Genomic DNA, 12,871 nt, shown 5'->3' on the forward strand with positions numbered 1-12,871 from the left:
AGCAATTTTAACCTGAATGGGCAGAGCGAGCCTTAAGTTGATTGTCAGAAATACAACCCGCATTGCTTGTTCTCACTGCTTTGATGCATCTTTAATAGGGACGTCTCCTCACACACACACACACACACACACACACACACACACACACACACACACACACACACACACACACACACGATGGAAGTGTACGGATGCAGTACTTGCACGTGTCTTGATGTGTTTGACTTTGACTCCTCTGCCTCAGCGTCCCCGTGCTCTGGCCTGCCGCCCGCCTCATGGAGTCTCTTCCCTCCCTGTGCGTGTTGGTATACAAGTATACTTCCACCCGCTTCACGCATCCCTCGCTCACTTACACATAAAAACTGTGATTGTGTTGCAGTTTGTTTGTCGGACTACACGCGATTTGAAATAGAATGACCTTGTTGTAATGGAAGACTGCTTCTAAGTGCTTCTCTCCCTCTGCTGCTTTTCCCATGTGTCCATCCGTCCATCCATCCGTCCATCTTTCTGTTGGTCCATCTGCTCGTCGGGATGCATGCAGATTTGGAGATGGAGAGTGTAATACAGGACAATGCATGGGTGGCCGACCCGCTTAACCACTACAGCCTAAGTTCAGGTAGAAAAAGCTCCTTGTTGTGCTGCCCTAAACGACAATCGCTTCAAAAAGTTTGTTTTGTGCTACACTTTCACTTTCATTTGTTATGGTACCTCAAAGCAAATGTGTCACATCAATGATGGTTCTATTTCTAAGTTTTGGTGAGAGTCATAAAAAAAATGTTCAAATATAAATTGATGTTCAATATAATGTTCAAATATACTAAATGTGATCATAATCTGGTTGTTGCATACATTTGTAGGCCCATGTGAAAAGAGATGTGTGAAAAATTGCAAACAATAGTCCTATTTGCATTTAAGGTTAGCCCTGCCCATCAAGCTCTTCTTCTTTGCGTAATGATGTTTCAGGTTTGTCAGAATAATCGTTCCGGGCATCATCACATGCAATTTGTGTATAAGAGAAGAAAGCTGCACGGTTGCTGAATATAGTAGTTGCATCCCCACTTTGAAAAGGGTATTCAGAGAAGAGAACAATCTTGTCTCCAGTTCTCTTTCTGTCTTGGCCCCTAAAGGTGCTATATGCAAATGAGTTGAAGGGTGAGCCAGGTTACTGCAGCATTTCTCCAAAGTGCTCAATGTATCCTGAGTCTGGATGAGGTCCAGCTGTGTTTGTGCAAGTCCAAAACTGAAAGAGCGTGGTAGGGGTGTCACAGTTCTGGGTCCTGACTAGCCATGATTTATTTAATCCTTTCACAGCAAGGGGGGCCTGTAAACCCATCCATTGAGTGCTAAGCTTTGTTCTGCAACAGTACGAATCGCTGTCTCCCTCTCCATGGCGACTAAAAGAGCACATTCCTGTCGGGAGCTACCAGCACTGAAGGAAAGAAAAAAAAAATAATGTACTTGCTCTTCCTTGATCCAATCTGTGCTTTCCAAAGCATTGCTAAGCCCCAGTGGAATGATGGAAACTCATAGGACACCAGACCAATTGATGTGACTCCAAATGCAAACGATTGCAGCGGACGCTTGGGTATTTACTGTAGTCGTCATTCATTTGATGATGAAAATGCGTATTCAGCCTTTTTTTCCTTTGACACTTACTAGTTGCTGGGCCAAATGTCGAGCAAGCCCCCGATTTCCACGCCTATTGTCATCATGTCTGGGGACATGTGATTTGGGCAGCTGCTTGAGCATAAACTCAATGAGCTCAAACAGCTGCTTATGTGAAGGAGGGAGGAAGTCATTGAACAGAAAACGTGTGAGACGGAGAGTCTGATTTGTTCCCAAGGATCCCGGCTCGTTTCCTGGTGCTCCGGCTCTGGGCTGTGAAATTCTCCAGGTCCCTTGTGTAACGCTCCACATGAGTAATCTTTACGAATGCATCTCAGTTTTGGGGATGATATATATATCATAATTAACACCACATTGCACTGTAATGTGTTGTTGGGCAAAATTGGAACGTGAGTGTTAAGTTGAAGTCACATGAAGTGGAAGAGTCCCATGATCGTGGGCCATCAACAAATCAGTTTCGCTTGACTTTGAATCCACATGCCTCCTTAACAACTAATTTCAGGAATTACAAACATTTCTGGGAAGCAGCGGGGCCCCTATGGGGGAGAAAGTTGAAAGGTAGTCGAAATGTATACAATTGAACTACATACAGTATGGCGTGACTGCTCATGTAGCATAATTAATCAGTGTTTCATTTGTTATTGTTGCATGTGTTTGCTGTCTGCATCATTCATTGCCCCCCCCCCCCCAAAAAAGATTTAAGCTGTTAATGTTAATTTTAAATTCCATGACATCTCTTCCTGTTGACACACAAAATAAGCAGTTCCTTTTTGTAACCTGAAGTGTAAAACAACAGTATGTACTGCTGACTCAGCATTTTTGGCATACACCCATAGCAATTATTTACAGCGCTGTGTGTGGTTTCACCGTAATAAGTCACGAGGTCAACCTTTATGGTATTCTTACTATGGTATTATTACGGTAAAAAAAAAACGATGACACTCGGTCACCTGCTCATATTACCCATTGGGGTAGTTGTTCTTGATTATTATCAACTTTGGAATGTTCCCGTTTTTAATGTCAGAAGTTGAACCGAGTGTAGGTCTGGAATGTTCCACACATGTTGGAGCACTTGAAGGCAGCACGAGTTGATATGGAAACCAATGCCTGAGCGCAGGCGCGCTCACGCACGCACACGCACGTCTTGTATAGTAAGCACGCGCGTGGAGTTATTAGCTGACAGAGCAAAGAGGACAAAGTGGTCCGCGTCTCTCGTTTTGTCCGTTTTTCCCCCTTTTCAACCTATGTATGTAGGTGCGAATACAGTCTTGGCCCACTTTTGTCCAGTTGCGGAAGAAAAAGACGAGCGTACGGTTGGACCTTTATTTGGTTCGAGCCCGGGGGCGAGCCTCGTACTGTACTGTGGAAACAAGGTAAGAAGATAGACCTATTTGTGTTCTACATTAGTAGTAAAAAAATGTACGCATTAGAATGTCCATTTCAGAGTCGTACTTCCCGGTAATGAACTCTTTGTTTGTGAGGGATTTGCGTGTTGGAATGAATGGCATTCGCCGTAGAAATTAAGTCAAAGATATGATCCTTCATATTTACTATTTAGAGTCAGAGTCAGCTTTATTGTCAATTCCTTCATTTATCCCTAAATGTAATTAGGGTTCATTTACGCGTGGTTGCACAATACAAAACGTTGACAGTATTTGATCTTTTCTTCATTTTGTACCACAACCAATCCAGTAAATGGGTCACAGTGATCGTCTTGGTCTGTAAATATTCCATTCGTTATTACGACATACGATGTAAACGTGACAATCACCGTAGCATAAATGTTTCTATACCCCGAAATCTGTTGATAGAAGAGAATACATCTTTTTTTTTTTTTTTTTTTATTGCAGCAGTTGAAGGCAACGAAATGACGTCACCAACCCCGTGAATCCATTCATATCAACAGTAAATCATGGCTATTCTGTTCACCTAGTGCCCAAAATTCCTGTTGAGTCACCATTAATAGCTATAAGGCCTGTTATTGGACACTTGGACACGTTTATTCAAACAAAGTCTGTGTGGGTCAATAGGGAGACCCTACGCTGTTGTTTACACAGTCGTCAGTCTTTGCAATGCACACAGCAGATGTTAAATGTGTGGAAGCACCATCTTGTGCTTTCCCCAAACAATATGCGTACACCTTTGCTTTCGAAGACAAAACTAGTATGGGCTTTCTTGGCAGAATAATACAGTACTGCAATGTAATATATTTCTTTTTTTGTTTATTGCTACAATAGAAATAAAGTCAGGCATTTGTTGGGGGGAGAAGAAAAAAAACTTTTCCTGGAGAGCTGTAAAGTTTCCCGCTTGAGCACCAACAGTAACTGGGTGTGTACAATTGTTGAATCCAGAGGGGGTTTCGGCCAAACTGAATAGACTTGGCCCTTTTAAGACGATTATGTTGATTTCTGTATTCAGGGCAAGGTGGCGCACAGTAGTTGTATCAGATAACTCAGGCTCAAGGCTTTTCTTTGTCTCTATGGAGTCGCTCTGTAACATCACTGGTGCGTTTCTATGGTGCTGGAATTTTCCTGCCCAACTGCTTCCTCTGAAAAGTCTCTCTCTGATTACATTGACAGGGCTGTGGCTTTGGGGTTGAAGCAGGGAAAAGAATGAACATTTGCCATTACGTGGATAATTGTTTTCTGCTGCGATGCTTGGCCTCATGTCCTTGCCCCCCCCCCCCCCCCCCCCCCCCCCGCAATAGCCAAGCCTCAATGGGGAACATTTTGGTCACACACAAGCTCCAACTTAAACCTGCCAGTGGACCTTTTTAGGCTACAACGCCTTTTGACTTGTATCGGTTTAGTATTCAAATGCCAAGGAAGGGCTGCAGGCTCAAATGTCCTCAGCTATCATCATCTGGATCCCCACCCTACACCAGACGGCCACATGTCAAAGATTTATGACTGTTTGAAAAATACCATCGGATTAGAAGCAACTTAACTGTGTTTAAAAGTTGACTTTGTGGCGAGGCGGGCGGACTTTATGTGTTGGTATTATTTTCTGTGGTTCGAGTTCAAATGTTTCCAGCTTGAGTACTAGCTGTGATTTTGTCACATTCCTTGTTTCGAGGAGGACCTCCATCAGCCAGGGAAAATCGAACCGATGATGCAATGACCTCATGGAAAATACATTTTGGGGACAATTGCTTCAATACATTCGAATGAAGCCAAAGTGATGTTGTGCTCCTGTATTTGATGTGGTGGTTCTCATACGCGTCCTTCCTACTTTCTGTCCTCAGTGTCGAAGAAGCATGGCAAGCTGATCACCTTCTTGCGTTCCTTCATGAAGTCCAGGCCCACCAAGCAGAAGCTGAAGCAGAGGGGCATCCTCCGGGAGAGGGTGTTTGGCTGCGACCTGGGCGAGCACCTCCTCAACTCTGGACATGATGGTGAGAGAGTCACACTCCAAAACGTCACTGAATTGGATTTGTTCTCCCTCTGCTCTGCAGAAGAATAAAATAAATCGATAGATTTCTGCTTAGTTAGTTTGTTTACATTCCTTTTTCTTGGTCCGTCTGCAGTTCCCCAGGTACTCAAGAGCTGCACCGAGTTCATCGAGAAGCACGGTGTGGTGGATGGTATCTACCGCCTCTCTGGAATTGCCTCCAATATCCAGAAATTGCGGTATGAGCCTGATTGAGCCAGCAGGAGAGCATTGTTATTTATAGTTGTCTCTCATCTCTGCTTACATGTAAATATATACATTACCTGACTGGAATGTGCTTGTGTATGTGTGGGACGGATCACTTAGCGGGGTCCAATTTCACTTTTCAGCCACTAGCACTGTCACGTTGCACATCTTCCTAAGGGAACATTAGTGTTCTTTCCTATTTATTGCATTCCACCGGGAGGATACTAAGAATTAGTAGTCATCTGCGATACTTAAGATCTCAGCAACATTCTTCTGTGGAGTTTGCCATTTAAAAGAAATGTGTTTTAAAAAAAAAAGAAAAATGGCTCACTTGATGCAGCAGTTGCAGCTTTTTCTTTTTTATACCCTCTGTCTTTGTGCTCTTTGTTTCTCATCAGACACGAGTTTGACTCTGAGCAAATCCCCGACCTGACCAAAGATGTTTACGTACAGGACATCCACTGTGTTGGTTCGCTGTGCAAGCTCTACTTCAGAGAACTGCCCAACCCCTTGCTCACCTATCAGCTGTATGAAAAATTCTCTGTAAGAAGTGCTTCCTGTTCACTTCAGAGTCCATTGAAATATGAACCAAAGGCCAGATTGTACTTCTGTTACTGATCTGCAAGGAGATTTGTCCAAGTAACATCCGCACGCGTGTGTTTAGGAGGCTGTCTCAGCAGCAACAGACGAAGAGCGACTTATTAAAATCCATGACGTCATCCAACAACTTCCTCCTCCACATTACAGGTCAGAGTAGAAGCACACTGCCCCCTTGTGGCTTATATAAGGAGTGCGGCTCATCTATTCAATGATGTGAGAAAAAGAAAGTTAATATAGGTGTATTTGCTCTTGTAGAACGCTCGAGTTTCTCATGAGACACCTTTCCCGTCTGGCGGCATTCAGCTACATCACCAACATGCACAGTAAGAACCTGGCCATTGTCTGGGCCCCCAACCTGCTGAGGTAAGTGGAGCATATACGCGTTTGATAAACAAACGAGCTGAATGCGTCTGTTTGCTTTCCCAGATCAAAACAGATTGAATCGGCATGCTTCAGTGGCACGGCGGCCTTCATGGAAGTCCGAATCCAGTCAGTTGTGGTTGAGTTCATTCTCAATCATGTGGATGTTCTCTTCAGCACCAAACTTAGCTCACTCATTCGCGAGGGAGCAGGTATAACCATCAAAATGTCCCATGAGTCACTGTTGCCTCTACTCACACGCTACGTGTCCACAGGTCATAACTCATTGTCACGACCCAAGTCCCTGCTGGTTTCATCACCCTCAACCAAACTTCTAAGTTTGGAGGAGGCTCAGGCTAGAACTCAGGCTCAGATTAACTCTCCAGTCACTGAAGATAGCAAATACATTGAGGTTGGAGAAGGTCCTGCTGCCCTACAGGGCAAGTTCCACACGGTCATTGAGTTTCCCACAGAGAGGTTTGTCTTTTGGTGAAACTTGGGATTTTTTTTTTTTCCCCCCTCAATTCTGTCATAGCCAACTTGACAGTTTTCTTTTTTTAATGACAGGAAGAGACCTCCTGTTAAATCAAAGAAATCTCCTGTGGGTAGTTGGCGTTCTTTCTTCAACTTGGGCAAGTCTTCCTCTATGTCCAAACGCAAGCTGCAACGCAACCCCAGTGAGCCCAACGAACTAAAGGCCATGGCTCTAGCTGGTGTGTCTTTCCTTTCTCACATTGTACAAAATTCAATATTTCCTGGGCGAGATGCTGATCTCAAATTGATTGTTTTAGGAGGTCGAGGAGATACAGCGACATTAAGATCTGCTAAAAGTGAAGAGTCACTAAGTTCTCTGCATAATGTTGAAGGTAATTGTAGCATACATTTCTATGTATCTGTTCAATCTCACTTGGTTTAAAAACAATTCTCATGGCTCTTAGATCCTCAACAAATGATGTTTTCATGAAGGTCTGTATTTGTTGTCATTTCTCTCAGGAGAGTCCAAGGTGTACCGTCCCCGGAGACCCCGATCGAGCAGCGACGCCCTTTCAGCCTCATTCAACGGCGACTTGTCGGACGGCCGACAGCACTGCAACTCGTTCGACAACCTCGGCGCCGCAGAGGACAGCGACGGAGATGACGGCCCCATCTGCGTACCTGCTCTGATCTCGCCTCCGCGCTCAGCCGGCGAAGACGTGGACCTCAGCCCACCAGACATCGGCATGGCCTCCTTGGACTTTGACCCCATGTCTTTCCAGTGCAGCAGCAGCAGCAGCCTCCCCGACGCCGCTTACGCATTCCCCCCGGTTGATCGGCACGCGGGAGCGGAAGGCTCCACTTTAAAGAGGAGGGGCCCTGGCAGCCTCTGGGGAAAGACCAATGGATCTGACCTTATGCCTTCCTCCTTCCTTGACAACTTGACATCATCCTTGTTGCCCTCAGATTTGAACCCGGCTGCAGTCGAGAAAGCGGAAAGCCAAAAACTCACCGCGTACGCTGATAAACCCACACAAGCCGTGTCCCCCATTAGAAGTGTCAGGACCGCCACTTTGGAGATATTTCCCATGGAGATGCCTGAAAGGACTCCCGCTGAAGCGGTGGGACCTCCAGAACCTTTTTCTCCCAAAGACTCTCCTCTTTGTCTAAAAGCTGAGCCGTCTCGAAATGAAGCTTTCCAAATGGAGCTCCAGTCCAAGTTGGCCAGCGTGGATGGTGAAGCGCTAAAGCCAGAGGACAGCGTTCAACTGGTGTCACGTGAAAGCCACGAGCAACAAGGTAAGAAGCTGGCCAACATAATATTCACGCTTGGGTGTAGACTGACTTGGCTTCCTGCAATCGAATTGATTTTTCACTTGTTTCCAGATTCAAAGGATCTCACCAGCACACATTCCCTGGGCACTCCGGCAAATGCCCCCCCTCCTCCTAAGGATGCCACCCTCACGCTGGCGCTGGTTCTTGCTGAGTCAGCACATCACATACAGTCCCAGCCTCGGTCTGGCGAGACCCCGACGCCACGTGTTTCTGACGGCCGTGCATCATCGGGTCCGCGTTTCCAGACTTCCAATGGAGAGGGAAGTGAGACAATTAGCAACGTGTCAGTCACCGCCGTCCGATGCATTCCCTCTTCTTCAAGTCCGTCGAAAGAACAGCAGGTGCTTGAGTTAACCAGCGTGACAACCAGGCCGCCGGAAAGTGCCACGGGCTCGACGACTCTTCTCGAAAACCCCCCTGAAATGGACTCTATTCCTTCAGAGACACGTCATAAAAAGGTCATCCCTCAAAGCACAGCCAACCTGAATTCTCCAACTAGGATGGCGGAAAGTCAGTCCTTGGTGGCACATGACTCGGTGTGTACCAATAGTAAAGTTGGCACCAGTGGGAGCAGCGCAGCCATTAGCAACAGCAAAGACACCAGAGGCTTACGACAACATCTTGCTGAAGTGAGTAAGGATTCTGAAAACTCAACAACAATTCATATTTACCGTCCGTATTTATAATCATTGTTTGTTCTCTCCGACAGCGTTGTGTGATTTTTACTCGACGCAGCTTAACATTCATGTCACTTTCTTAGGTGAAGCCAAAGGAAGACGCCAAGCTCACAAGTGTTGCGAAATCCTCCTCCTCCTCCTCATCAGAGCAGCAGCCTCCAGCAGCTCCGAAAGCCAAAAAGTCGTCGGTGTTGTCACCGACACAAAATCAGCGCCAGCAGCAGCAGCAGTCCCACATGCAAATTCAAAGTCAGCCACTATCAAAGGCTCATTCAACAGCGACACCAATCTCTTCTGAGCGCGTGGATCGGCCTTATGAAGTCCTAAATCCAACACAACCCTGCTGCCTAGAGTCGGCGGCTAAAAAGGAGCCCGCCGGATCCACACCTCCAGCCCCTCCGGTCCGCACCATGGAGAGCAAGCTAGCCACAGCTGCACTCAGTCAAGGTGAAGCCTCTTACCATCCTTCCGAGGCCCTTCATCACCATCCCGTTTCTCCTCGTCAATCTTCCGCACGTCCCTACCACGCCAAAAGTGAAGCATTTCTAATGGAGCCTCAAGGAGTGGTGTACTACCACCAGAGACCCGTTTCAATGGGTCCGCATCCCGTGCCCCACCACTACAGACCCAACAGCATCCCCTCGCACCTCCCCTATGCGTCAAAGTCCGAACCTCAGATACCTTACAGTGCCCGAGTAGACAATAAATACAGCACTTTAGGCCCAAGGTCCTACCACCACCATTCTATGAAGGCCAGAGGAAACCCCCGCAGTGTTTACGGCGCCGCCGCCGGCCATTCGGGTTACAGCCTCGACCGAAACCACGGCTATCCCACAATTCGCAGAGTGCACTCGCTCCACGTTCCCGCCACCATCCGCACCGTACCCATCCAAAGGACGGAAGTTCCTCCCGATGACATGTTCTATTACCATCGACCCGTGTATCAGTGCAAACCCTACCAACAAGCCCCGCAGCAGTCCTCGCAGCAGGCCGACTATCACGTGACTCAACTGCAGCCTTATTTTGAGAACGGCCGAGTCCAGTACCGCTACAGTCCGTCTTCCGGGGAGGGGCCTTATTACGATCTGGACCCTCACGGCACCAACCGTGGCCGCCGCGTCCACTCGGCCTGTCCAGATTCCGGGAGCGTTGTCTGCAGAGCCGGCGGAAAGGCTACAGGGTACCACTACCTCGCTCGCAACCTTCTCCCACCTGGAAAGGAGCACAGCTTTGTGAGCAGGGATATGCCACCTGGGCACGGCATGAAGGAAGTTCCTTCTTACCTTTCTTGGGACCCCGAAGAGTGGGAATGTTTGCGCATGCAGTCTATCCGCAGAGAAAGTCGGGCCAGGCAGAAGATGAAAGGTCCGGTGCTCTCGCAGTACGACAACGTCGGCTCGCTGGCGTTATCGGACGTCGCTGGCTACGACACCCTGCACTCGCGCAGCAAGTCCGATCCAGGTAAGGCTTTGTCGAGTACAACCGAGAGCAAAGACGGTCGCCATCTGCCCAGACACATGGTCTCGGACCCCGACGTCCTCAAATGTTTGGAGAGCGACAAGCAAGGTGCTCCGACGCGAGACAGGTCAGACGGGGGGCCGGCCAAGCAAAGCGGCTCCAAGAAATGCCAATCGTCTCATTCCGTTGCCGCCGCGCATCAGCAGGAGAGCGGGCAACATGAAGCCAAACTCCTCAAGGCTTCGGCTGAAAAGCTTAGCGAAGGCGGCGGCCGCTCCAAACCCTGGCAGCCGGAACACACAAACAAGAGGAGCTTCCAGACACGCTACGAGTGCCACGATGCTGAGCGCCACCACAGCAAAGGGAAAATGACAAGCAGCTATCACGCTCCGCCGGAAGATCATCATCCCAAAGAGCAGCTGGCCCGCTGCAAAGCTGATCGATCGCAGCACGAAGCGGATGGAGACTACTCGTATCGCAAACCGGTGCAATCCCACTACGACAATTTGGACGATTACCACCCAGTACCTCAGGCCCAGGGCCCCCCCGTTGAGAAGCGCAGCGGCTGTAACTCCTATCCGCCGCACAACAACAACAACAGCAGCAGCAGAGCGTCGTCGTATTCCACAGCATTAGGCCAGGGAGCCTTCCTCCAGAGTGAGCTGGCTATCCAGAGGCCAGAAACACAAATATGTACGGAATAATTGAAAAGATTGGTTGATCAGCCTCTGCAGGACAGTGGACTGTTGTACCGCCTATATTTTTTGCTCTTCTGTATTTTGAACAAATTGTAAAGGAAAATAGAAGACTTTTTACAGAAAGTCCCGAATGTACCAAGAGCCCATTTTTGCTGTGTTCGTCATAATGTATAACATGAAAGATGTGAGCTACTTTAAACAGGAACCACAAATGTCTCTTAAGATACATAAAATAAGATATTTTATAGACACACACGCACACTAATCTATAGTTGAAGGGGATGTATTTTTTTTTAGATGTGGCCACTGGCTTTGAGCATAAATGGGAACAAGTTTTGCATTTTACAAATGCATGCACTCTCTTACAGAACACTTCTGTGTACTTCACTGTTCATGACTTTCTTTATTGCAGCACAAGGTCTGAGTGGAGCATTGTGTTATCAGCGTCACACCCAACCAATATGCACACAGGTAGGTAGGTAGGCAGTACACTGTGTCCATGTTTGTCTTTGGAAAATACATCTTTGTGAACTTGACAAGAATCTGTCAGTTCATATAGCATGTCTTTTTGTCTTTTATGTTCTTTGTGACTGTGCCATTTTATGTACATTTACTCAAATTTCTGATGGAATGTTTTGGTACTTCGTTAGAAGGAGGGGGGGGGGGGGGGGGGGACCAAGCATAGCGGCGCAGTAAAAAGCAAAAGAGATGGTCAATTTTAGGTACAGATGTGAAAGAGTTTTTACATTTCATTTCCCCATTGCGTTTATCTATTTGTGAGACCTGTTCTATCATTAATAAAAGTTGAGCATTTGTTTTCCTCTAAAACAACAAACATCCCACTTTGTAGAATTGTTTTGGGGGGAGTTATTTTACTGCTCTTGCCCATATTATGCAAACCATTTATGTCGTTAATTATTGAAATGTGTATTTCAGGCTGAAAAGCTATGTGTACACTCATTTGGTACTACCCAGTGGAGTTCAAAACAAACGAGTTGTATTCTGTAATGGTTTTATGCAGTATATCGCTTGCAAATGTTGCTCCTCCTGCCTTACCTTAACTTAAGCCTCTTTCTTTCAAGTTGGGCCAGAAGTAAGGCACTGTGTACTTCAATGTGAAATACTTGTCTCTAACCATTGGGTACTTTAAGTTTAGATCTAAAATAAAGAAAACTGTTGGGGAATAGCACTTAACAATGTGTCAATGATGTTGCATTTTTTTCTTTTGTTTCTTGGTTTAACATCTTTTTTTTAGCAGCTGCTCAACAGCAATTCTCAATTTAAAATATTTAGGAATCACCGTTACTCCAGCTACATATATATATATACAAGACATTTAGAGCAAGGATTATTTTAAATGTAATGGTCGAGGGGGCAGCAATTGCCTTCCAATCCTATTTATGACGTGTTTAAGTCAATCTAGATTAACAATTAAATCAAATAAAAGATATACAGCGTGTTGAAAGTAGTCTGGGATTAATCCATGACGCAGGTTTGCAGGATTCGATTTTTTAAGGTGATTGTGTTGACAGTGTAATCCTACCTGGTTTATAGCAACAATCCCACTCATTTTTTAGCTAAACTGCATTCAAAACATCTTTACACGTGCATTTAATATACACTGATCAAACTAATAAAATGAGCCAAAATGTCCCCAAGCATCAGAAATAATATTTACTCTCTTAATTGCCGCGATCCACATTGCTTCCAATCCAAATATATGCTGACATTTATGTAATGTTGAGTTAACATAAATCGTTTGTCTAAGCAGATGAAACAGCCTGTTATTTGGGGCTTTATCAGGTTACACGTCGTCCAAAGTCAATTTTACATTTGACTTGCCTTGAACTTGGTTACTTTTCCTAAACATACATTTGATCCGTTTGGTTTCGTGAATGCAGCGATCAGCAAATAACTTCCGAAATACGTCTGACTATTACAACATTTTGGAATTATAACCTCGTTGTCCCTATTTGGCAGTGTGAGGTTCCGAAATACGTCTGACTA

The 12,871-nt window shown here is 46.1% G+C and overlaps 1 protein-coding gene across 6 annotated transcripts in view; it reads left to right on the plus strand.

Moving 5' to 3' along the window:
• The window catches only part of arhgap32b (Rho GTPase activating protein 32b), a 28,035-nt gene extending 15,977 nt beyond the window's left edge, over positions 1-12,058 (plus strand). For 4 of the 6 annotated variants that reach the window (XM_037270465.1, XM_037270461.1, XM_037270464.1 and 1 more), the window contains 14 exons: positions 245-295; positions 542-616; positions 4,871-5,020; positions 5,153-5,255; positions 5,661-5,805; positions 5,927-6,009; positions 6,118-6,225; positions 6,289-6,434; positions 6,498-6,699; positions 6,790-6,935; positions 7,014-7,088; positions 7,216-7,995; positions 8,083-8,660; positions 8,792-12,058. In XM_037270465.1, coding sequence (XP_037126360.1) covers positions 245-295; positions 542-616; positions 4,871-5,020; positions 5,153-5,255; positions 5,661-5,805; positions 5,927-6,009; positions 6,118-6,225; positions 6,289-6,434; positions 6,498-6,699; positions 6,790-6,935; positions 7,014-7,088; positions 7,216-7,995; positions 8,083-8,660; positions 8,792-10,870 — 4,721 coding nt within the window. In that variant the 3' untranslated portion in view covers positions 10,871-12,058. The remainder of the gene's footprint in view (positions 1-244; positions 296-541; positions 617-4,870; positions 5,021-5,152; positions 5,256-5,660; positions 5,806-5,926; positions 6,010-6,117; positions 6,226-6,288; positions 6,435-6,497; positions 6,700-6,789; positions 6,936-7,013; positions 7,089-7,215; positions 7,996-8,082; positions 8,661-8,791) is intronic. The other 2 variants (XM_037270462.1, XM_037270463.1) reach the window with 2 other exon arrangements.
• The last annotated feature ends 813 nt before the right edge of the window (positions 12,059-12,871 follow it).

The sequence above is a fragment of the Syngnathus acus genome, chromosome 14 (assembly GCF_901709675.1).
Source record: "Syngnathus acus chromosome 14, fSynAcu1.2, whole genome shotgun sequence".
Lineage (NCBI taxonomy): Eukaryota > Metazoa > Chordata > Actinopteri > Syngnathiformes > Syngnathidae > Syngnathus > Syngnathus acus.